The 25,624-nt window shown below is 50.7% G+C and overlaps 1 protein-coding gene across 3 annotated transcripts in view; it reads left to right on the forward strand.

The window, feature by feature from the left end:
• The window catches only part of ABR (active BCR-related), a 169,389-nt gene extending 149,423 nt beyond the window's left edge, over positions 1-19,966 (forward strand). For all 3 annotated transcript variants that reach the window (XM_015422061.1, XM_015422060.1, XM_015422062.1), the window contains 7 exons: positions 5,520-5,579; positions 7,114-7,223; positions 7,375-7,514; positions 9,764-9,898; positions 10,673-10,778; positions 13,191-13,338; positions 17,824-19,966. In XM_015422061.1, the coding sequence (XP_015277547.1) occupies positions 5,520-5,579; positions 7,114-7,223; positions 7,375-7,514; positions 9,764-9,898; positions 10,673-10,778; positions 13,191-13,338; positions 17,824-17,913 (789 nt within the window). In that variant the 3' untranslated portion in view covers positions 17,914-19,966. The remainder of the gene's footprint in view (positions 1-5,519; positions 5,580-7,113; positions 7,224-7,374; positions 7,515-9,763; positions 9,899-10,672; positions 10,779-13,190; positions 13,339-17,823) is intronic.
• Positions 19,967-25,624: the final 5,658 nt, after the last annotated feature.

Consider the following 25,624-nt stretch of genomic DNA (forward strand, 5'->3'; position numbering starts at 1 on the left):
CAAAGGCCCATCCAGTCCAACACTCTGTATCACACAGTGGCCAGAAATACCAGTGCCATCAGGGGGTCCAGCAGTGGGGCTGGGACATTAGAAGCCATCCCACTGTTGACCCCCCCAAGCACCAAGATGACAGAGCATCCCTTGCCCCAGAGTCCCTATCTATACCTTGTGGCTAATAGCCACTGATGGACCTCTGCTCCATATGCTTATCTAATTCCCTTTTGAAGCCGTCCATGCTTGTAGCTGCCACCACTTCCTGTGGCAGTGAATTCCAAGTGTTAATCACTCTTTGGGTGAAGAAGTACTTCCTTTTATCTGTTCTAACCCGACCGCTCAGCAATTTCATGGAGTGCCCACGAGTTCTTGTATTGTGAGAAAGGGAGAAAAGTACCTCTTTCTCTACCTGCTCTTTCCCATGCATAATCTTATAAACCTCAATCATGTCACCCCTCAGTCGTCGTTTCTCCAAGCTAAAGAGCCCTAAGCGCCTTAACCTTTCCTCATAGGGAAAGTGTTCCAACCCTTTTATCATTCGAGTTACCCTTTTCTGCACTTTTTCCAAAGCTATAATATCCTTTTTAAGGTGTGGTGACCAGAATTGCACACAGTATTCCAGATGAGGTCGCACCATTGATTTATATAGGGGCATTATGATATTAGCTGATCTGTTTACAATACCCTTCCTAATAATCCCCAGCATAGCATTGGCCTTCTTTATTGCAGTCACACACTGTCTCGACATTTTCAGTGAGTTATCTACTACAACTCCAAGATCTCTCTCTTGATCAGTCTCTGCCAGTTCAGACCCCATCAACGTGTATTTATATTTAGAATTTTTGGCTCCAATGTGCATCACCTTGCACTTGGCCACATTGAACCCCATTTGCCATGTTGACGCTCACTCGCCCATCTTTGACAGATCCCTTTGGAGTGCCTCACAATCCTCACTGGTTTTCACCACCCGGAACAACTTCGTATCATCTGCAAATTTAGCCACTTCACTGCTTACTCCCAACTCCAAATCATTAATGAACAAGTTAAAAAGCAGTGGACCAAGTACTGATCCCTGCGGTACCCCACTGCTTACCCCCCTCCACTGAGAGAACTGCCCATTTATACTCACTCTCTGTTTTCTATTAATTAGCCAGTTTTTGATCCATAAAAGGACTTGTCCTTTTATCCCATGATTTTTGAGCTTACTTAGGAGCCTTTGATGAGGAACTTTATCAAAAGCTTTCTGGAGGGACCATGTCTCAGTGGTAGAGCATCTGCTTGGCATGCAGAAGGTCGCCGGTTCAGTCCCTGGCACGGGCAGCGGAACCTGGAGAGCTGAGACCCTGGAGAGCTGCTGCCAGCTTGAGTAGACAATATCGACCTTGATGGACCGAGGGTCAGCTTCATGGTGCCACACGTGGGTTTTCTTTGGCAACCTGCAGACGTAAAGCGGTCATTTCTAGTCCAGGCTACAAGCCCCTCAGTAGATGGCAGGCTGGAGGCAACTCTCAGAACCCAGCTGTTGACCGGCCTGCTTTGCTGAGCCGTGGGTTGACTGATGGGTGAGGCTGTAGGTTAAGGGCACCGTTGTCTCATTCTGGAAAATATTTTGTGTCCGGTGTGTTGTTGTCGTAGGGTAAGAAGAGGAGAATGTCCTTTGCTTGGCGTGCCAGGAGCTTCTTTGCTTTTTAAAATTGCAGTAAGAGCTCATGTGTGCTGTGTGCCAGCCGCACTTAAGTGGGTGATCCACTGAGTCAAAGACGAGTCTACTAAAAGTTCTCTCATCCTTTGAGGGCCTTTTTGGCTTGATGTGAACATCAACGTAATGTAAACACGGTCTCTGGTGTACAAGGGAGGTATTGCTTCCTGCCCTGACCCAGATAGCCCAGGCTGGCCCGATCTCATCAGATCTCAGAAGCTCAGCAGGGCTGGCTCTGGTTAGTACTTGAATGGGAGGACCACCAAGGAAATTCAGGGTCGCTACGCAGAGGCAGGGAATGGCAAACCACCTTTGAACGTCTCTAGCCTTGAAAACCCTACGGGGTTGCCTTAAGTCTGCTGCGACGTGACAGCACGCACCACCACCATCGCATCCTGTGGGGTGTGCCTGAATATTCTGCTTTCATCCTATTGGGTGTCATGGGGTGTTTTGAAAACAATACAAAAACCTATCAGAGCTGTTCACTGGGGCATTCTCTGCCCCCTTTCCAGACTGTGCTCATATCCCGAAGAGCCTAAATCCCTCCCAGTCAGGAGGCAAACACACCTGTCTTCTTCGATCGCTGGGGAGGGGGCGCTGTTAGAAACCCCAATCGCCCTTTCTTTGCTTTTCATGCAGAAGGTCCCAGGCTCAGTCCCTGGAGGAGTCTCCTGTTAAAAAAGCATCAGGCGGTAGGTGATGCGAAAGACCTCTACTGGAGACCCTGGAGAGCTGCTGCTGGTCTGAGTGGGCACTACTGGACCAAGTCCGCTTTGTGTGTTTATGGCTCTATTTTTCATGAGTGTGGAAGCACCTTAGAGACCAACAAGATTTCCAGGGCATAAGGTTTCCAGATTCAAGGCTCTGCTCATCAGAAAATGACGCACATCTTCAGCATGAGAGAAAACCATGGTACAGCCCTGTGGAGTAGCTCAAAATCAAAAAGGGTAAAAAAAATTCCCCCCCAAAGTGATGAAATTAAGTAATAAAACCTCCTGACGGATGTCTCGCTGGGGTTGCTACAGGGAAGGCCCTGCACTGAGCGTCAGCAGCCTTTATCTCCTGAGAAGAAGGGTCCCAAAGCACCGCCACTCCGAGAGGAGCTGTTCCTGCAGATATCTCCATGATAGAGCCCACACTCTGCATGCAGAAGGTATCAGGTTTAGAGTCTCCGTATAGAATGGCTCTCAGGCCCATCAGTGGCTGTTAGCCCCAAGGTATAGATGGAACACTCCGTCTGGGGCAGTGATGCTCTGTATTCTTGGAGCTCTCTCCCCCCGCTGGTGGACCTCCTGATGGCCCCTGGGTTTTGGCCCCTGTGTAACACAGACTGTTGGGCTGGATGGGCCACTGGCCCGATCCAACATGGCTTCTCTTATGTAGGCTGGGAAAGCCCTGTTTCTGGGGCCTTGATGGGCTGCTGCCAGTCAGAGGAGACGGACCGGGCTAGAGGTCTAACACGAGAGACGGCGGCTGTAGATATTTGCAGGGATAGGTCTCCCAGGCCTTCCTCTTGTGGGGTTTTCAGGAGAAGATCTGCTGTGGATCCCAGAGCATCCTGGCAGCCAGTGCAGCAAACCAGGAACGGTCCTCCTGCTCCCTGTGGCCAGGATCCTTCCCCTCCTCAGTGTTGCCGGTTCTTCTCCCATGTTGCTCTGTGGGTGAGAGTGGGGAATGGGGCTAGAAGACGGGAGGCAGAAATGGCCTCAGTCCTGCGGACTCTCGCAAAGGGCTGTTCTAGGCAGCAAGAAAGCTCAGTGACAGGACATGACGGAGGTTTATAAACTTATGCATGGAGCAGAGAGAGTTGACAGCAGAGAACTGTTTCTCCCTCTCTCAAACCCGAGGGCATCCAATGAAGCTGACGGGCAATCGGTTAAGGATGGGCAAAAGGAAATACTTCTTTACACAGAGAGTGATTAGAATGTGGGATTCGCTGCCAGAGGATGTAGGGATGGCCACAGGAATCAACAGCTGTATAAGGGGGATTAGATAGATTCATGGAGAATAAGTCTATCAGTGGCTACTAGCCATGGTGACGGAGCGGGAACCTCCACATTCAGAGGCACTAAACCTCCGAATCCCACGGCCAGGAGGCAACATAAGAAGAAGGCCTCGGCCTCCGTGCCCTGTGTGAGACAGAAGGCTGGTTGGCCACTGTGTGAGACAGAAGGCTGGTCTAGACAGACCACTGGTCTGATCCAGCCGGGCTCTTCTTATCTTCTGTTCTTACTGGCCGGGCTTGACCCCTGGTTCCCGGGCTGTGGTGCATTTCCCTTCATGCTTAGGCAGCTCCAAGCCCTGGGAAACGCAGGGCCTCCGTTGGAGAGGACCCAGAGCCAAATCCGAGTCCACTCAGGCTCCAGCGCTCGTGTTCGGGGATGCGAAAGCCCCTCCGGAAATGGCTTGGCCTGCTTTCCCAGGAGACAGCGAATGGCCCCTGGGGCCGTGTGGAATACGTGCCTTTTTTATTTTCGGAAGCCGTCTCCCGAAATAGCCCGGACATGGGATTGTTGCTTGGCAGGCGATGGAGCGGAGCTGGCTGCCTGCTTCCTCGTGGTTTCTCAGCAGGCCTGGCTTCTCTGGAGCAGGTTGTCATACCTGTGAAGCTGTCATCTGGGCCGTGAGAGAGGGATGCCACAGTGCCCCTGCGTGTAGGCTTCTCCCCAGCGCCGAGGCAAGGCTGCCCGAGCCCTTGGGCACTCCGTCCATCGCATGCCAGTTTCTGATGGTCTGGGCAGCTGAGGGCTGTTTGCTGGCAGGATCAGCACCCAGGCATCGGGTCAGCTCCTCATTGCTAGCCCACACTTGGGGGCTGGGGGGAAGCCAATGGCTATGCCCACTCTTTGGAGGAAGTCACCGTGCTGAGTCCCCGAGCAGGGCTGTGGGCAGTCTGTTCCCAATTTGTTGTACTGCTTCAGACCAACATGGTAGACCAAGTGGACCCAAGAAGAACGTGACTCTGGAATCTGGATCTCTGCATTGTTTCGGGTTTTTATTGTGTGTTCTGGAAATCTGAGTGCCATTGTGGAGGGCGGGGCATGGCGCTGAAGTGCCTCCCCTGGGATTATTGGAACCCCTAACTCAGCGGTCACTCTGGCTTGCAAGACTTGGGCTAGAAGCTTGCCTTTTCATTTAAAAAACCCATCTTCCCGAAAGTTAAGCTTTCCAAGAAGCAGAATTTGGTACTCGGTGCCACATGATATACTTTTTCAGTGCTTCTGCAGAAACACAGCATGTCTGCACCCTAAGGTGTACATTTCACATGCATTACGTGAAATTAGAATCTCTGGTTCTTGGAATGCGAAAAACGATCTCTCTGCAGATTTATTTATTTATATCTGGCTTTTTACCCAACGGGGACCCAAAGCAGCCTAGGCCATTTCCCTCTCCTCCGTTTTGTCTTCACATTATCCCTGTGAGGTAGGTTAGGCCGAGAGCATGTGACTGGCCCAAGGTTGCCCAGCGAGCTTCCGTGGCAGGAGTAGGGATTTGAACTTGGGTTTCCCAGATCCTAGTCTGACACTTTAGCCTTGACACCATGCTGGCTCTCTGAGGCCCCTTGCCTTTGCAGCAAATGTGTGCGTGTGAACGAAAAAGGAGAGACCTTTAAATCTGTCAGTCTGGCCCTGCGTGTTCATGGTGTCCGTCTTCTCAGCTTGCAGCTCTTTGGTGCAACAGAAGATACATCTTGAAGAGCTGTCGGGGACTTGGAGGTCTCTGTGCTCCTTGCCTCTGCACAGCTCTCTTACTTGGGGCGTCTCGGTTGGGCTTCCTTCTCCGGGGCTTTCTTGGGATCTCAGTCTCTCCTCTCCTTCCTTTGCAGCTGGATCCCCAGACAGTGCAGACCAAGAACTGGCACATGGATGTGATCGAGATGAATGGGGTAAGGAGCCAGTGGAGATGCCCGCTGCGCCCCTTGGTGCTTGCCCAAGATTTTGCTCCTGCCTGCATTCCCCTGCCCTTCCCAGGCCCTCCCTTCAATCCAGAACCTGTGGATCTGGTTGCCCTCTGATGCCTCTTGAGGGGGCTGGGCACAGTGCTGCAAGTATTGTGAGTTGCGGGCCCTGAAAGGGCTGTTTCAGAGCCATTTCACTGTTGGTATCCTTGCAACGACCCTGCAAGGTAGGCTAGGCTGAGAGCAAGTGTGTTAAAACATTCTCCACTCCTCCATTTTATCCCCACAACAAGCACCCTGTGAGGTAGGTAAGGCTGAGAGTATGTGACTGGCCCAGGGTCACCCAACGGAGCTTCAATGGTAGCGATCCTAGCTCCAGATCCTCCTCCGACATTAACCAGTGCAGGCCCTTTTTATTCAGGGGGCATTTAAATTTCTAAGGGGGCAGTTAAATTACAGTTAATTAAATTAATCCGAGTGCCTGTCTTTAAAGGGGGAGGCTCCGAGCCTGTTTCCAGCCCTTCCTTTCAAGGGACAGGGCAGCCAGCGCATCAGGTCCTAGGGGAAAAAACAGCTCAGAGGGCATTGAATTGCCTCCAGAAGACATTTAAATGCCTTCTGAGTTCCCTTCGACAGGGCAAGAGAGCTTAGAGGGGCACTCAAGAGTGGCACCTTCAATACATCTCCAATCATCCCCCCTTGCTGCTAGACCAGTCCTGCTGTACACCACCCAGGTCATGGTGAGTCCTTCAAAAGCAGTCCCATGAGCCTTTGGGAAACATGCAAATTAATTTTGTGAATGAGATTATGAGAACTCCAAAGGCATTTAAATGCCTTCTGAGCTGTCTTTTCCCAGGTCCCAATTCCACAGGGAGAGGGAGGCCTGAGGGCAAGCTGCAGGTAGCAGGGGTCTCTCCTCCAAAATAAGGTTTCTGGCAGGGCTGTTTGTGGGGCGGGGCTTTTAATTAAGGGGGCAGGGCCCCAAAATGCCCCACTGTAGCTACAGGTCTCACTAGTATACCATGCTGAGTCAGGATTTGAACTTGGGTTGCTCCAGGACAAGCCCAACACCCTGCTGGCTACCACTGTCATGGATAACTGTCTGCCTTTTGGGGAACTGAATACAGAGAATTGGGGGAGGGGTTGGGGCTACACACGAAATAAGCACAGCAAGTTGGGAGTCCCACTGTCGCGTCACACAGGGAGATGTGTGTCCTAGAACCCCCGCGTACATACAGACACCACAGGGGAAGATCAGTGGTGCTGGCTAGTTGTCTTTCTGGGACGTTTGTCTGCCGTTGCCCATCTTGTCATTGAGGAAGCCCCGCAGAATACACTAGAAAGGGACCTCAGAGTTGTCCAGAACTCTGTCTAAAAGCCATTGTGCCACGAACGCCACCATGACTTGGCAGCTGGCATGAGTTAGTTGGGCCAACAAAGGCAGGGAGGAGCACTGAATGGGCAAGGGGGGGGTGCCCCCTTGCTGTGTGTGACCCCCCGGCATTCATGGCTCTCCCTGCAGATCAAAGTGGAGTTCTCCATGAAGTTTACAAGCCGGGATATGAGCCTCAAGAGGACCCCGTCGAAAAAGCAAACAGGAGTTTTTGGAGTGAAAATCAGCGTCGTCACCAAGTAGGTTGGGAGCAGAGCCTGGGGGGGGGGGGGGGGCGTGTTACCCCGGGGGGGGGAGGGGGGTAGTGTCAGGAAGGAGAGCCCAGATTCCCAGCAGCGTTGCTCCACATCACCCTGCGCTCTCCTAATCCCAGGTCTTCCTTCCCACTAGGCGGGAACGCTCGAAAGTGCCATACATCGTACGGCAGTGCGTGGAGGAAGTGGAGAAGAGGGGCATTGACGAAGTGGGCATCTACCGCATCTCAGGGGTGGCCACCGACATCCAGGCCTTGAAAGCTGCCTTTGACTCAAGTGAGTTTCTGCCTCCTGCTGCTCCGGGGGGGGGGGGGGGGGGGGCTGCTCTCTCTTGAACATTCCCGCATGCACACTCCTAAATACACAACATCTGGATCAGCATCCCATCTTGTTCAGCCTCCTGTTTCCAAAAGCCCAGGTGCTTCTGGGAAGCCCTGCAAGCAGGGCATGAGGGTAACAGCCCTCTTCCTATGGTCGTAGTGTTCCGAGACTGCTTCTGAGCGTGTCTGTCACCTTTTTATCTTGCCCGTCCTCTGAAGGACAGGACAGCATGCACCATTCTCCCATCACTTGCTTATACAACAGTCCTACAAGGTTGGCTGCCCTGGCAGGGATGGCTCAGCCTAGCCTGATCTCATCAGATCTTGGAAGACGAGCACGGTAAGCCCTGGTTAGTACTTGGATGGGAGACCACCAATAGGGTCGCTGTGCAGAGGCAGGAAACAGCAAATCACCTCTGCTCATCTCTTGCCTTGGAAAGCACACGAAGGATCGCCATAATTCAGCTACAACATGGCGGTACTTCCCCTCACAGCTATGAGGTAGCTTAGGTTCAGGGAGAGTGATTGGCCCAAGATCACCTAGTGAACTTCATGGCTGATCTCTGAACCCTGATCTTCTCCACTCACTGCATGGCGTTGGATCTGCATCTTGGCTGAAAGCTTCTTGTAGACCAGTCCTTTGTGATATGCAGGGGTCATTTCGTAGAAAAAGAGGTGCAGGAGCTCATTAGCATAACTCATTAGCATAACTTATTTGCATATGCCACACCCCCTGACATCACTGGAAGTGTGTCAGAAGGCAACACCCACCACTCAGGTTCCACTAGACTGTTTTGGATTGCTAGCTATGGGGGGGGGGCATGCAGATCTGTCATCGCAGAGGAGGGAGAGCTTGTACCTGAATAAAACTTGGTCTTAAAGGTGCCACTGGGCTATTTTGGACCATGCAACTTACCTGGCTGCTTCTTGCTCTTACTGAGGGCTGCTGGGAGCAGGGGGTGGGGTTTGTTGCATGTGCCCACCCCCTAGGCTCTTTACTGCCAGAGCTCCGCTCCTGTGTGCTCCTGCGGGAAATGACCCCTGGTGATATGTCTTTTCAAAGCCATCTAACCAGGGGGTTGACACCACATCTTGTCACTGCAAAGCCAGAATGCTGAAGGAAAATGGGATTGCTTCAGCAGGGCTGTCAAGTGCCCAGTTGGGCCCCCAGATTAATATCCCACATGGTACCCCCCCATATGAGCCTGATTCAAACCAGATGATGTAATAAAACAAACAACTTGCCTTCTTGACACCATGAATAAAATAATGTTTATTGGGTAAGAAACAGTAAAGGGAAATGGGCAGAATTATTTACAATAAGGCATGGTGCAAAAAACTGAGCAAACGGAATCAGACAAATGCCCCAGCCACGGGATGTAGCCTGAATACTGAAGTGCACTGTGAATTCAGCAGAGATGAGAGACACAGTACTTGCAGATAAGCTGCACTGAATGAAATGATGGATCAGTCTCTCTCAAAAAGTACTCAACTGAAAGAAATACTCTAAAATATTTCTAGTTCACAGCAACATAAAGATGCTTAATGGGGAAGGGAAATTGGGGAGATGTGAAGCATTGGTCGTATCCTCCATGGAGAGGAGGCACCTTAGCTGAGTCCCCCCCCCCCCCCATCTGTCCCACAGTGGCCATTTCCTCCCCACCATCACAGGAGGCTTTCACATTTTTAAAGATGACACTAAAATATCATTATAGCAGTATAGTGTTATAACAGATATGTTTACCAGGTTCTCTGAATTGCCAGCTTTCTATTTTATTACTATTAAAAAATAAGTCTCAAGCCTTTTCCACTGCAGAGATATAAGGGAAAAGTCATATCTCTGCAATGGAAAAAGCTAGAGACTTCCCTTTTTTGGGGGGGGGGAGGCAAGCTCTTATCTTATTTTTTTTATACAATAATTTTTATTAAGTATATGAATAATAAACATACTGTGGATAGTTGAACATATTGTGTGATTGTCAAGTTTAGGTGTACAGACATATTTGTGGTCTTCGAACAAATAAAATACAGGTAATGTCAATTTGTGCAGAGTATGAAAGCCGGGAGTTCAGAGAAGCTGATCCACATGGGCCCCTGGAATTTTGTCCCCCCTGCCCCCTCCTCTCAGTGGCCCTGTGCTCCAGCAGGACCACTCCTCCCTCTGTTCCTTTTGAAACCCAGCATCCTCTCTCGATTCTGCTGCAGATAACAAAGACACCCTGGTGATGCTCAGCGACATGGACATCAATGCCATCGCAGGCACCCTGAAGCTATACTTCCGTGAGCTCCCAGAGCCCCTCTTGACGGACCGGCTTTATCCCGCTTTCATGCAGGGCATCGGTAGGAGCAAGTTTGTATGTAACGCATGAGGAGAGTGGGCTGGAACAGAGTCTGGAGGCCTTTTCATCCTCCTCTTGAGGAACTGGCAAGGCAAGGGGAGGCCTCCCTGTCTGTTTATGTACCGGGAGGCCTCTATATATTAATAACTTTAGCTGGTGCTCAGACATCCTTCCCTTTGTCAACTGCTTTTCACATTCTTTCCGCCTTTGGAAATGGAGATCAGGACTTGTGGGTGGTGGTGGATCCTAGCTGATACCGTGGAAATGGAAACCAGGACTTGAGGTGGATCCTGGTTGATACTGAGAGAGATCAAGAGTGGTTTGGTGATGCTGTCCAGTTGGGTTTATTGGCTCTTTGGGGTCTAGGGATAGATGTACCCAGGACAGTCCTTGGTAGTCCTTGTCCTCAGCCTGGAGGTTCAGAATAACAATATAGAGTCCAATTCCTTTTTCACCTCATCCTTCCTGGATTAATTAATCTGCCACATTGTAATTCCCACCTTCTTCCAAGAAGGTTAGAGGGATGTCTCCCAACAATTCCATGAGGTCTTTTTAGACTGAGAGTGGGAATGGCCCATACCATAAGGGGAATAAGGCGCCTAAAACGGAATTCGAATACAGGTCTCCCCAGACCAAATCCAGCAGACTCCCCTTCTCCCTATACTGGATTGCGCCAAGAGCAACATAGAGTTTTGCAGTCCAGCTGGTTCTGCAGCATAAGGAAGACTGGGATGTGCATTCCTCAGCTCTCTCCAACTTTGTCTTTCATCTCCAGCGCTCTCTGACCCATCGGCCAAGGAGAACTGCATGATGCATCTTCTGCGCTCCCTGCCTGACCCCAACCTCATCACTTTCCTCTTCCTGCTGGAACACTTGAAACGGTAATTTCCTCCTCTGCAGAGCAGGAGGGGGGGAACTGTGAACAGGATCCAGGAAGTGGGCCTGCGCGGGTTTGCGCTGCAGCAAAATGAAAGAGACTTCACCATTCAAAGGCCTCCTTAGCAAGACTGGGGGGAAATGCATGCGGTTTGAAGGTCAGGGCTACAGCAGACGATGAGAGAACAGAAATGGAGATGTTCAAGTGGCAACATGGGAGATGGGGCAGATCCCCCCCCCCCCCCCCCCCCCCGAGGAGCGTTTATTTCAAAGGGGCTTGTACGGTAGGACTTCCTAGTGAGTTTCTATCTTCTGTTAGTGGGAAGGATGTCCACCCTTTTTGGGATTTTTCTTCTTGGGCATCGCAGCCCAAGTCTTGGTAAGGCAGAGGGTGCTCAGAATTCCCGTTTGTAGGCGTTCTTGTCTCCTGAGCCAAAAGGAAATATTTCTTCACACAGCAAGTGGTTAAAATATGGAATTAGCTGCCAGAAGATGCAGTGATGGCCACAGGCATAGACAGCTTTAAAAGGGGATTAGACAGATTCGTGGAGGAGAGGTCTACCAGTGGCTACTTGCCCTGGTGACTAAAGGGAATCTCCATGTTCCGAGGTACTAAAACTCTGAATCCCAGTGCCAGGAGGCAGTACCAGGGGAGGTCCTCAGCCTCTAGGTCCTGTTGTTGTTCCTCCAGAGGAACTGGTTCGCCACTGTGTGAGACAGGATGCTGGACTAGACGGACAATTGGGCCCGATTCAGGCAGGCTCTTCTTATGTTCTGAAGGTTCAGGCTCTCATCACAGGTCTCCCTGAAGAAGAAATTCTGAGGTTCATCCTGTGGAGAAATTTGAAAAAAGCAGTTTGTTTGAGCATAGGACAAAAGCTGGGCATGGCAAAAAAAACGGGGCTTTTGACTTGTGCCAACTCCTGCTTCACTTCTTAAATGTGTAAAAACAGTGACGTGACTTTGGGGGTTCTCTCTGGTAGCGAGTGAAGACGAGCCCTCCTAGATTTTATGCCCATTTGGCAGCAGAATCGTTCTGCGGTGGGCAGCTGCCGCTCTCCCGCCTGTGTCTGTTTTCAGCATCGTCACACTCCACCTTGACCAAGAAAGAGAATCCAGGGGCCTCTCTGCCTCGACTCTTCTCGAAAAAGGTGGACAATAAATAAATAGGCCTTTGGAGAGAGGGCTAGTGGATTCCTCACTGGCTTCCCAGGAGCACTGTGGCCTCATTAATTGGTAGGAGAGAAGCAGGGACTGTTGTTTCCCCTCAAGTTCGGCGGGGCCAAAAAGAAGAACACGACTGGTCTCCTGGCCTTGCTCAGGCCTTGCGCTTCTGCCGAGGAATTGTTGTAGGAGCTGTGGGTCGGCGGGCGGCCGCACTGGCCAAAAACACGCTGAGGGGAATTTGGAATCGGCGGCTGGAATCTTGTGTTTCTGGCATGTTGTTCTGTTAGGTCCCAAGCTGGGAAGAAACCGGGGGGGGCGGGGGGCGGCCTCAATTGAGCCTGAAAGGAAAATCCATTTGGCTTCTTCCTCTGAGAAGAGGGCACAGCCAGTTCCCACATCTGTTCCCCTGGACGGCACTCAAACTCTGTGCAGCTTGTGTGTGTTTTTTCGGGGGAGGGGGGGGGTGGAGATTACAGCACAGCTGTCTCCAAACATGGCAATATTTTGATGCTGGTTTCCATGGCAGTGGCTGGCTGCAGCCCAGCATGGCCAGTGGTCATTTCCAGGGAAGGTGTGCGGGAGGGAATTTGGGTGGCTGAACCTGGACAAAGAGGGTGGTGTGTGTGTGTCTGTGTGTGTCTGTGTGTGTGTGTGAGATGGCTACCACATCTGGCCCGGGAGGGGGGAGGGGTTGTATCATCAGGTCTGTGGCTGCCACCTCAGAAGCTGCACCGTACTTGAACAGCAGGGCCAAGGAGAGGGGAAAGAGAGGGCTGGCTGACCAGAGACCGGCTCTGTTCTGCTCTTTCTCTCTTCCAAACGGGTGAGCCACTTTGGCGTAGTGGTTAAGTGCGCGGACTCTAATCTGGGAGAACCGGGTTTGATTCCCCACTCCTCCACTTGCACCTGGCTGGATGACCTTGGGCAAGCCGTAGTTCTGATAAGAGCTGTTCTCGAAAAAGAGCAGTTTCTGTCAAGAGCTCTCTCAGCCCCGCCTACCTCACAGGGTGTCTGTTGTGGGGAGGGGAAGGGAAAGGAGTTTGTAAGCCTCTCTGAGACACCTTTGGATAGTGAAGGGCAGGGTATAAATCCAATCTCCTCCTCCTCCTCCTCCTCCTCTTCTTCTTCTCCTCCTCCCCCTCCTCCCCCCAGAAAGGCCTTTCCCACTTCGCCCTCTGCCAAAATGATGAAGGCCTGTGAAACTAACCTCTTTTTTTCCCCCTCCCCCCCGGTGTGTCTTCACCGCCCAGGGTGGCTGAGAAAGAGCCCATCAACAAAATGTCGCTGCACAATCTGGCCACAGTGTTCGGCCCAACCTTGTTGAGACCTTCCGAGGTGGAAAGCAAGGGGAACCTCAGTTTGGCATCAGACATCTGGTCCCACGACGTCATGGCACAGGTACGGGGAGGACTTGGGGCGGTGGTGAGGTTGGAGGGAGAAGCAGACGCCCTCTGCTGGGCCATGTCAGAACCCACAGTCAACAACGGAGTACACACTTCATAGAAATGTTATACTTTTATTGAAGAGCCATAGATGCATTAACACAGTCACTGTTAAGAATAACCGTTGCCTATTCACCCTACTGAGATATAGGGCATTCGTATGCACACCCCCCCACTGCGCTGGCCAATTAGGCACCCTCCCGCGTGCGGGCTAGAGCTGGTAAGCGTTACTACTATGCGAAGCTGGGAATTGCTCTGCTTCCACGGTTGGGAGACAACACACCTCACCTCCTGTTCTTCTTTAGAGATAAGCATTACTGCGCCAAGCAAGAGACAGGAATGCGAAAGCAATTTACACAGACACTGAAAGAACATCCCCACCCCCATGGCAGCATAGCTGACAGGCCACCGCTCAACCCTAGGACTCCTTCTGCGGAAGCAAGGCTTCTCCAGAAGGACAATCCACGTGACGCCACAGTCCTTGGGGCCACCCTGAAGACTTTGCAGCAGACGTGCAGTGGGAGTCGTGTCTCTCCCAGAAGCATGTCGGCCCAATTCTGATTGCGACCGTGGAGAACGTAGAGATGGGACTTCAGCCTTTCTCCTCCACCCCTTTTTTGTTTTCTAAGATAGCCCCCGGAGCTGCTGTTTTGCTCCATTTCAAAAACAGTGTGTAGCCATGCAAGTTATGGAATTGTCACAGCAGAGCAAAATAGTGCCTCCCTGGGGGCCATTTCAGGATGGGGGGGGGGGGGGGACTGAACCCCGTTCTCCACAAGGGGCTTCCCTCTCCCGACCTTCAATGGGGCTCCTTTGGTGCCAGCGCCGGTGGTTAGGAGTTTGGGAGTGCTCCTGGACTCCACCTTAACTATGGAGGCCCAGGTGGCGGCCACTGCCAAATCAGCCTTCTACCATCTTCAGCTGGCTCCGCAGTTGGTCCCCTTCCTTGACCACGATGACCTGGCCACAGTGATCCATGCGACGGTCACCTCGAGGCTAGACTACTGTAACGCTCTCTACATGGGGCTGCCTTTGTCGCAAATCCAGAAGCTGCAGCTAGTGCAGAATGCTGCAGCTCGGCTGCTGATGGGTCTCGCTAGGCGGGAGCACATCCGGCCTGTGTTGAAAGCACTGCACTGGCTGCCGATAACGTACCGGATTCGCTTCAAAGTGCTGGTTCTTACTTTTAAAGCCCTATATGGCCAGGGTCCAACATACCTAAGGGACCGCCTCTCCCCATATGTTCCCCCAAAGGCACTTCGGTCAGGGTCTCAACAAAGAGGCCAGGTATGCTGTAACCAGGGCCTCTCGGTGGCGGCTCCTACCTGGTGGAACAAGCTCCCGGAGGAGATCCGGGCCCTGCGGGACCTTGCACAGTTCCACAGGGCCTGTAAGACGGAGCTCTTCCGCCAGGCTTTTGAGTAGGAGCCGCCACCGCCACCACACTACTCCACCACTGTACCAGCACTACTGTATTATTAGATAACATTGGGGTTTGTGATGGCCCTGTGACAAGATAGTATAATATCACGTGGAACCATCCCATTGAACTGAGTCTAACATTCCCGGGATACCATGGAATTGGGACTACCATTCCCAGGATACCATCTTGCGATTGAAGATCTTTTAAAACAACTGGAGCACTTTATGCTGTTTTAAATGTTGGTTTTATCTTGTTTTATTGATTGGCATTTTTGCCCTATTTGTGTTTTAACTATTGGCACATGTTGCCCTATTTGTGAGCCGCCCTGAGCCCGTTGCGGGGCGGGCGGGCTATAAATTTGAACAAACAAACAAATAAATAAAAATAACCACGGTCGCAGTCAGAATTGGGCCCAAGTGCATCTGGGAGGCACAGAATTGCTGCTGCATGCCTGATACAAAATCCTCATAGCAGCCACAAGGCGTTTGTATTGAGGGTGAAAAGTACTGACACTTACTAGCGATTTCAGCCCTCATACTTTATTTCAGCTCAGAACAAGACAAGAACTACCAGCTCGCGGGCCGGTTTCTAAAGGCAAACAACCCACACCCAAAACACCCCCCCCACACACACACACACGTTATAGGTTATTTACAGTGGCTGAGAGTTCCATAGGCTCTCGGCCTGGAGCCTAGCCCTCCGATTGGAGCGGGCTAGGATCCGCTTGGCCCATTGTTCCTGAGAGCGAAGCTTGGTCACTTTGCATGACCGCGTGGCGACCAAGCCGCACATGCAGTCGGAGCTTGATACGTTACAGAGGGACTTGGCCCCCCCGGGTAGCACTGTACTTGTCAAACGGTGAAGACACAGCAAAGCCCAGAGATGCTGTTCCCTGTCATTCCCAAGGACTTCTCCCCCCCCCCTGTTGAAGAGCCCTCTAATGAAACGTTCTCTGACGGAATAGTGCAATGCTTTCTCAAAGCTGTGTTTTAAAAGAGTCTTGCTGCAGTGAAGCTCTGTGGTCCAAGACTCAAGGGTGGAAAGGCTTGCCACTCAGTACTTGGCTTAGTGGGCTGGGAGGATACAGTCCATAGGTTCTGCAGTGGACACTTACAGCCTCCTGCTATACACACTTATTCACAAGGAAGCCTTGCTGGGTTCAACCTGTGCTTATCCCCCAAGTATATTTGTCTAGGATTGCACCCAGGGTGCAGTAGCAATCTACTGTTGAAAAGGTTAGTCTTTATAAAGTTTTTAAAATATCTTACCCTATTGCTACTTCATTATGTTATAGGGAATGTCCCGTCCCCCCCCCCTTTAAAAACAAAAATGAGTTTCTTCTGTCTGTGTGCTAATTCTGAAATCCACATATCGTTTCCAAGCTCAGACAATATAAAACCTTCCAATGATTACTGCAACACTAACAGTTTTGATTCTCAATTGTTTTATTGCAAAAATGATAGGTACCTTAAAGGTTCAGCAACTCCACCTGTAATGCTGAGTAGATAACGTATACTTATGACTTCAATAAAACAAAGATACAAAGGGACAATGTGTACATGCTGAGTTGTACACAGAACTAAAGTCTGTGTTCTCAAAGTAGTAAAGTGTGTTTAGGCCTTATAAGAGGGGAAGCATTAACTAGCATTCCCAATGTTCTCCATTTATAGGTATTTCCCCCACACACACACACCAAAAAAATGGGGTTAGGGGTTTAAAGGTTTACCCCTCCCAGATGTAAAGTGTAAAGTGAAATTAGCCCTGTAATACAAGTCAATCTTAATTCTGTGTTTGATTTGTTGGCAAGTCCCTCTCTTTAATAAATTGTGAACACATTGGCTCCTCTGTCAGTCCTCTCTGTTTCCTTTTTAATTGTTTAAGACAGGTTTAGCCCTTTAATGCATTAACTCTTCAATCTGTTGGGGGGGGGGGAAATCAAAATGCTCTCAGGGGTGAGGAGGGAGGAGTCCCGGAGACAGCTCAGGCTTACCAGCGGTAAGCCCAGTCAGCTTCTTTTGTAGACACACAAGAGATGATTTTTTAAAAAATAACTGTTTTTCTTTAATAACTTGACCTTGGAACTGAACTCAGCGAGGCCAGTGGCAAACCAGCCACACTGCTCTATAAATCTGTCCTCACTCCACTTCTGAGAGCCAGTTTGGTGTAGTGGTTAAGTGCGCGGACTCTAATCTGGGAGAACCGGGTTTGATTCCCCACTCCTCCACTTGCACTTGGCTGGATGACCTTGGGCAAGCCGTAGTTCTTGTCAGAGCTGTTCTTGAAAAAGAGCAGTTTCTGTCAAAAGCTCTCTCAGCCCCACCTACCTCACAGGGTGTCTGTTGTGGGGAGGGGAAGGGAAAGGAGTTTGTAAGCCGCTCTGAGACACCTTTGGGTAGTGAAGGGCAGGGTATAAATCCAATCTCTTCTTCTTCTCTCTGTGCTGTCTAGCAAGAGGAGCTGTTTTAGGTGCTAGTTTCGTGGCAAAAGGCAGACTTGCAAGGGCTCTTGGGACACTCTTTTCTCATTGGAGTTATTGGTCTCGACTGTTTTATATGGAAGTTAGTCGGTTCAAAAGATCGCAGCCTTGCATTCTGTCACGATTTCATCAGAAATGGTTAACACTGTGAAATCACTTCTAGAAATTAGTGGGAATGCCAATGTCCAACATTACTCACCCCATCAGGGATCTCAAAAATCAGATTAGATGTCATCAATATGACTGGCTCTATCCTTCATATTCATATTCAAATGAGGATCTACCATTTGAAATACTTAGCATTATGAAACAGGTTTGACACAGTTATTTATTGTCTTGTGTTATAATGTTAAACATCATATCCTGTATTTTATGTTTTATGGACAACTGTATGATGTTAGAAAATGAATAAAAATAATTTAAAAAAGAGAAAGAAACAGGGACAAGTTCCCTGCCAAGGGATTAAGTCGAGAGCCTTGCTGTGTGCACGCGTGCGTGAGAACCCCAGCGCTCACCTCCTCTTCCTGTGGCCCTTTCCCCAGGTCCAGGTGCTCCTGTACTACTTGCAACACTCGCCCATCACCTTTGCCGAGCTCAAGCGCAACACTCTCTACTTCTCCACGGATGTGTAGTCCCTGGCTGCGCGGTCTAACGGTGGCCCACGTTCTCCGAGTGAAGGGACGCAACGGCGCAGACTTGGCATTCTGTCCCCCCCCCCCCCCCCCCCGGACTGTGCTGAGGACGTCGTGCTGCCCTGGAATGGTCGCTGCGCATGCCACCTGGACCATTTTGTACAAACGACCGGCCAGCCCTCCACTTTCCGGCACGGGATTCCGCGTCTCTCGGGCATTCGTATTGATACTCAGCAGTGGTGGACAGGAGCGAGCGACAGACGAGGACGGAGGGCGAGGGGAGGGGAGGGCTCTACGGTCCATCTGTGTCTTTGTATAATGTCATCTTCTAACAGAGCTTCACTGTAACCGAGTCTCCCGCCACCCCAGCCTGCTTCGCCTTGCTCCAGCCTACAGCAGCACTTGTCATTTTCGCCCTTCTCCCTTGTGGCCTGCATGGGTGGTGCCTCTCTTAGATTTTCCCATTTCAAAGGCTCGGAGGAAACCAAGGGCTCCCCCCCCCCCGCTTTTCTTTCTTTTGGCTCTGTTCCTCCCGGCTTGTCTTGTGCAGATGGTGGATCCAGTGGCTGAATTCTACATTCTTCTCTCCTCCCCCTGCCAGCCAGCCAGCCTTGGACTGTGAGAGCTGAGCATGGAGAGCCAAAGGTGGTTTTCTCAACGCCCCGTCCGCTCTAGGTTGCTGTTCTGATGCTGGGGGAGACTTCTCCGGTGATTCCTGCCTGTTGGGTGTTTTTTTCTTCTTCTCTTTGGGCGGTAGCTGTGTGTTTGGGGAGGTACGGATTCATTCCTTCGGTTCATTTTGTAAAGCGGTTTTAAGGGTACCCCGCTGGAGGGAGGGAAGGTGGCTTTGCTTGCTAGATTTAAACATGGCTGGATGCTCTGTGTGTGCGCGTGCGTGTGTGCACGTGTGTAAGTGTATGCTCTTCCCTGGCTTGGTTTCCCCTTCCATTTATTTATGATGACTTCTCCTGGGACTAATTCAGTCTCGATCTCTTGCGAAAGAGGGCCAGTCTTCCGGTGGCAGCCTGAGCGTTTCCCAAAGAACGTTGACAGGATGAAGACACATTAGGAGGACGGGAAGGGTGCTGACCCACCCAAGGGTGCAGGCCTCACCCGATGCCTTTGCCTTCTTCTGCCTGCACGCGGCCCTCCCCAGCCCAGAATTGCCACGGAAGCAGCTGGTCTTTCCTGGCTGTCTCTTCCAGACGCGTTCCATGACACGGTTGTAAGGACACCGGGGCCTCTCTCTGTCTTGCCCAGCACTACCACAGGATTTGTCTAGGTGGGCCTCAGTGGCAGCCGAGGCACCGATGCTTTAGGCCCTCGACGTTTCAGTTTTCTCTCTGTGATAAGTAAAAGGTGGGTGGCTGAAGGTAAGGACCCTCGGGGGCTGCCTTGGGCCTGCCAGAACAGGTACGATGCTGGCCTTCTCAGTGGGGGAACAGGTTATTCTGCCTTGTTCTCAGAAAGCCTCCATCCTGGTCACGGGACAGGCCGGAGACCAGTTTTGCAGAATGGATCCTGTGCTCCATTTCCCCGGGATAACTTCCTCTGCTTGGTTGGAAGCCTTCAGGGAAAGGGGCTGTTTGGCTCCCTTCCCCATAAGGAACACGGCTGCCTCGCGTGTTCTTTGACAAGACACTCGATTTCTGGGTCCAGACCTGGCTCTACGCCTAGCAGAGCCCTCTTGAAGGTTCATAGCCTACTTCGGGGTAGGAGTAACAAAAGAAGAACTTCCTCGTCCACCCTAGAATCCTAAGCTGCTTTGATCCTGCTTCTCCCAGCTGAGCTGGAGATGATGTGGCACGGTTCAGGGACCAGAGATTTTCCTTGCCAACCAGGCTTTGTACCTGGGTGAAGTTTTAACCCCTACTGCACAAGAGAGCTTGGTTGGGCTGCATACACCTGAACACACGTCTGCAGCAGACCGAGAAGATGGGAGCTCGACACCCCTCCCCCTGTCTTAAGTGGCTAAATCTGATACCAGCAGAGACAGAGAGAGACACACACACAACTACAGTTGTTCTTTTTAATCTCAGTTTTTTCTGGGGGGAGGCAGGAGACTACAGCTCCTGGAGCTACAACTAAACTAGAAAACTGTTAATATTTGACTTAAGGATATATTTTCTAAATATATATATATATATATATATATATTTTTGGCTGTGTTCTGTTTCAGGTTTTTTTCCCCTGTAGATGACAAACTTTAAATGGCTGTAAACCATGTGAGGAGATTAAAAAAAAAAAGTTAATAAAATGCAAAGTCCAGATATTTGCACAAACGGACACCTACGGAGCTGTTGTGTCGGTTGTCTCCAGAGCAGTAGCCGCAATGATTCCGTGTCGTTGGACAGACCCGTGTGCAGATATCACGCGGAGTTGTCCCAAATGCCCCAGGTTTGGGCTCCCCCACTCCCTCGCCTGCAGCACTTCAGACCCTTGCCAGGGTGAGCCGGCGCTGTTTTCGACCTTCTCGTCTCAAGACCTGTGCCGGGTAAAGAGGCCGTGCCAGCGATGCAGGCCAAAGTGAGGATGCGGCTTTTGGCACAGAGCTGCCCTTACCTTCATGGAGAAGGGGGGAGTGCCCTCGACTCTGGTATGACGACGCTGTGGAAGTTAGGATGTTGGGCAATAAAACAATGCAGAAACAATGGTGTTGAGAGAAATCGGGTCGGGAGGGGGTCACAGGAGGCCATCGATCGGGAGGTGGGAAAGCGCAATTATGCTACTTGGCAACCGCAGTTCTTCTCCTAGGCAACACGTTTCTGCGTTGCCATAGGGACGCTGCCCGAGTCCTCCCTTCTGTTGGCCGACTTGCTCCAAGTCTGGTTTTCCAATCTGTAAATTGACAAAGGGTTTGACGAAATTTAATGCAAACCCTCCCCCCCCCCCAATAGCTTAGAGGAAGTCAGGATCGATCGTGTGGGATTTGGGGGAGCTCCCTGCTCTCCCTTGCCTCTGTGGATGCTTCCCTCTGACTTCCTTGCTCTAGTTGGACCAGTGGAGACTGGTGCCATATTTTTTGCATCCTGTCCTTTCTCCAACGAGCCCCCAAGGTCACCCACTGAGCATCATGAGGATTTGAAGCTGGGTGCCTGGCAGGGGTATAACCAGATGGATCGGGAGATTCTCATGCCAAGAAGCAACACTCTTTTCAGTCTGTGCTCATCTACAGTATGTGGGTGACACAGAAGGATCTGAATGAATATCGGGTATATTCCATGAATTTTTTTAACATATATCCATTACTACTGATTCCAGTGGCAAAGAGTTCCACAGGTTACCAGGGAAAAGATGTTAACTTTAAAGTTATGACCCTTTCACAAAGTCAACATTTCAAATTGGTGTGCAGCAGCAGTGGAAAAAAAGCAAACTGTATAGAAGAAGTATAGAATATGTATAGAAGAAGGATTGGATTTATACCCCACCCTTCACTACCTGAAGGCATCTCAGAGCAGCTTACAATCTCCTTCCTTTCCCGTCCCAACAGACACTCTGTGCGGTGGGTGGGACTGAGAGACCTCTCCTGAGAACTGCCCTTGAGAGAACAGCTCTGAAAGAACTTATGACATCCGAAGTCACACCAGCAGCTGCATGTGGAGGAATGGGGAATCAAACCTGGCTCTCCCAGATTAGAGTCCACACTCCTAACCACTACACCAAACATAGGAGTTTTATGCATGGGGTAGAAAAAGTACATCGAACTTTTTCCTCCCTCTCCTGTAATATTAGCAGGCAGGGGCACCCAATGAAGTTGTGAAATTCCCTGCCAGGGGACATAGAGACAGCCATGAGCATTGATGGCTTTAAAAGGGCATTGGATGGCTTCATGGAGGAGAGGTCCATCAGGGGCTTACTAGCCATGGTGCCTAAAGGGACCCTCCATATTCAGAAGCAGTAAGGCTCAATGCCGGTGCTAGGAGGCAGCATCTCTGCCCTGTTTGTTGGCCACTGAGAGAAACAAGATGCTGGACTGGATGGACCACTGACCTGATTCAGCAGGGCCACAATTAGCTCAGTTTGCTTCTGCCTATCATCTTCCACCAGGTAGTGACGGGCTTCCCAGAGCAGGGTTTAGTATTGATGTGCCGGGCTATAACTTTGAGTATCCCTAGCGCAAGACGGGAAGTGTCCTTTTTTAAAAACTGATGTGCAGCAGTTGCGAGGACTAGCTTGTTCAAGCCTCATCATCCCCCCTTCCTTTGTGCATTCTCCACGGTTCTTTATGGCTTTGTATCAAATGTATTTCAGTGCACAACTGACATAGTACAGTCTCCACTACAGGAAGTTGCAATGACAACATTTTACTCTCTGTTGAAACTGGAGAGGTCTTAAGTCCTGTCATTGACTTATACCTCCATTGCCCTCATTCAAGGGGCTCCCAGTAACGTACGGCAGTTGAGTACCATATCAGCCACCTTCTAAAAGTGTGACCTTGAAATGCTAAATCTTGTGCACACTGTAAAAAGGTAAAGGTTCCCTTGCTCGAAAGCCAGTCGAGTCCGACTCTAGGGTTGCGGTGCTCATCTCCGTTTCCAAGCCGAAGAGCCAGCGCTGTCCGAAGACGTTTCCGTGGTCATGTGGCTGGCATGACTAAACACCAAGGAGCACGGAACGCTGTTCCCTTCCCACCGAAGTGGTACCTATTTATCTACTTGCAATTTCTTGCTTTCGAACTGCTAGGTTGGCAGGAGCTGGAACTAGAGATGGGAACTCACTCCATCATGCGGCACACTCGGGTCTCGAACTGCTGAACTACTGACCTTCCACAGCCTGCAGTTCAGCGTCTTAACCACTTGAGCCACCGCAGCTCCTTGTGCACACTGTAGAGGACAGCATATTCTCATTGAGCTAGCCACTACAACCCCAAGATCTCTTTTGATCTTGGTCTCAGCTAATTCAGTCCCCATGAGCATATTATCTAGTTAGGATTTTTTGATCCAGTGTGCATAACCTTACGCTTAGCCCTACTGAAAAACATTTGCCACATTTGTTGCCCACTCTGCCAATTTAGAGAGATCCGCCTGTAGCTCTTTGCAATCTGCCGTGTTTTTCATCATCATCTTCCTTAATTCGTTCTCTGCAGTCTCAGCTGCTGCTACACTGCTCCTTCCTGCAATTCCAGATCGTTTATGAACAAAATAGCACTGCCCCCCCACACCAATCCTGGTAGGCCACCCCACTGCTCATTTCCCTCCACTAGCAGAACTGTATCCATTTATTCACATGGGGGGGGGGGGGGGGTACTTGTGAGGAACACCTGCACCTAACTTAATGTTCTTATTCACACACTTGGTTGTTCTAAACCTGGCTTGAACTAGCTCACGGGACTTTTAAGTCACTTCAGACAGCCGGCTGCTTAGGGTCTCCAGATGAAGGGAGGGCAGTTCCTGCATTTGGGAAAGCATCTCCAGTGGGTTGGTCCACCTGTGCGCACGGCGGGGGCAAGGGTATGCCCAGCTCTCCTGATCTGCGGGCCTGGATGGTGACAGTTTTGTTAGCTTAGCTGAGTTTTCCAGAAGCCCAACCTCTCTCTTAGAAAATGGCACAAAACCAGGTGTTCTTAAAGCGTTGAACTGATTCAAGGACAGCGTGGCGTCAAGGCACAGACCACAACTCATTGATTCCAGATTCCTAGTCGGGTACACAGAAGCTGCTCGCCACAGGCTCTCAGTCAGAGGAGTGGCTGCATCTGCCATTTTTTATTTTTTGCGGGGGGGGGGGGGGGTTTACCGAACACAGCTAGGGGCAGCTACCTGGATGACTGCAAGCCCTGTTATAAGACCACCAGAAGGGGGAAGCTTCCCTAACTGGTGGCACAGAGAGCAGCTGCCTCTTCCTGGGGTATCGGGAGGAAATTATTTATTTGTCTAATTTATACCCTAACCCTACCCCGCAAATGGGCTCGGGGTGGCTTACAACATAAAACCATCAGACAATAAAAACAACAGAACAATACATGGCAGCAACAGATGATTAACAAAAACCCATGCCTCGGGTCAGGCAAGGAATAAGCAGGTAGTCCAACAAACTCCAGTGCCTAATTAATTTCCAAAAACCAAGGGCACTGGGAAGAAGAAGAGAAGAGATTGGATTTATAGCCTGCCCTTCACTCAGAGCGGCTTACAAAATCCTTTCCCTCCCCCTCCCCAGAACAGACACCCTTTGATGTAGGTGGGGCTGAGAGAGCTCTTGACAGAAATGTCCTTGAGAGAACAGCTCTTGTCAGAACTATGGCTTGCCCAAGGTCAACCAGCAGCTGCAAGTGGAGGAGTGGGGACTCAAACCCGGTTCTCCCAGATTAGAGTCCGCACACTTAACCACTACACCAGACTGGGAGGGGGACCACGGACAGAGGAGGCCAGAAGGGTTGTATGCCTGCCCCCTCAACCAAAGGCCTGGAGGAACAGCTCCATCTTACGGGCCCTGCGGAACTGCAGGGGCCCTGGTCTCAAGCGGGAGTGTGTTCCACCAGGCTGGGGCAAGGGCTGAAAAAGATTTAGATGACTTGTACCAGGGCTCTTTCTGTAGAAAAAGCCCAGCAGAAACTCATTAGCATAATACGCCACACCCAACAGCAGGAACTCATTAGCATATTGGGCAACACCCCTGACAGCACCGCTCATTAGCACATTAGGCCACACCCCCATGTCACCAGAAGTGTGGTCATCCAGCCACACCCACCTTTTGCTTTCTGTTTACCTTGTTTGTGGTCAAAACCCAGGGCTTTTTTGTAGCAGGAACTCCTTTGCATGTTAGGCCACACACCCCTAATGTAGCCAGTTCTAATGAGTTTCTGCTGTTGGGTGTGGCCTATTATGCTAATGGGTTCCTGCTGGACGTGGCCAACTTGGGAGCCAGCCGGAACTCCGTTCCTGTGCGTCCCTGCCCAAAAATAGCCCTGCTTGTACCTACCTGACAGTGTGAGGGAGGCAATCGCCCCACCCTGTTTTCCAAAACAGGCAACACCTATCGTAAATTAGAAAGCTGTCGTTCCCAAATCCATTTTCCAAACTGTTCCTCTATTTTCTCCTGAGGGTTTGGTGCCATAACAGGTAGGGCTGGGTAATGCCATGCTGTCAAGGGGTGTCACTTCACTGTGCTCATTCCCCTTTATACCCTGCTACTTGCAGCCTGCCCGCAGCTAAGAGGGGATGTGTTTGAGCTAAAGACATTTGAGAACTTCCCAGGAAGTCTGCTAGAGCAGACGAAGAGACCATCTAAGCCAGCCACCTGGGGCGAGTGGGATGCCTTCAGAAGGCACAAGCACAGAGCCTGAAGACCAGACCCCCCTTCCATCCAACATCTGGCATTCAGCACTGCTCGGCCACTGAACAAGAGCTTCTACTTCGCTCTCATGGCTTAATCAATGGGTAGCCAACCTTATCTCAAGTAATCCTCTTTTACAGCCACCCAAGATACTTTCGATGGAGGCAAGGCAGCATGGTATAGCCAGACCTCGGAAACTAAGCAGGGCCGGTACTCGGAAGGGAGATCTCCAGGGAAGACTCTGCAGAGGAAGGGGATGGCCAACCACCTCTGCTTCTCACTTGCCTTGAAAGCCCCTTGCTGGGGTCGCCATAAGTCAGCTGCAATTTGATGGCACTTTACACACACACACACACACACACACACACACACACAAAATACTTTTGAATGCTTCCCACCAAGTAGCTTCAAGATCCTTCCAGTGACTTTGAATGATTGTCCT

The sequence above is a fragment of the Gekko japonicus genome, unplaced genomic scaffold, assembly GCF_001447785.1.
Source record: "Gekko japonicus isolate JY-2015 unplaced genomic scaffold, Gekko_japonicus_V1.1 scaffold182, whole genome shotgun sequence".
Classification (NCBI taxonomy): domain Eukaryota; kingdom Metazoa; phylum Chordata; class Lepidosauria; order Squamata; family Gekkonidae; genus Gekko; species Gekko japonicus.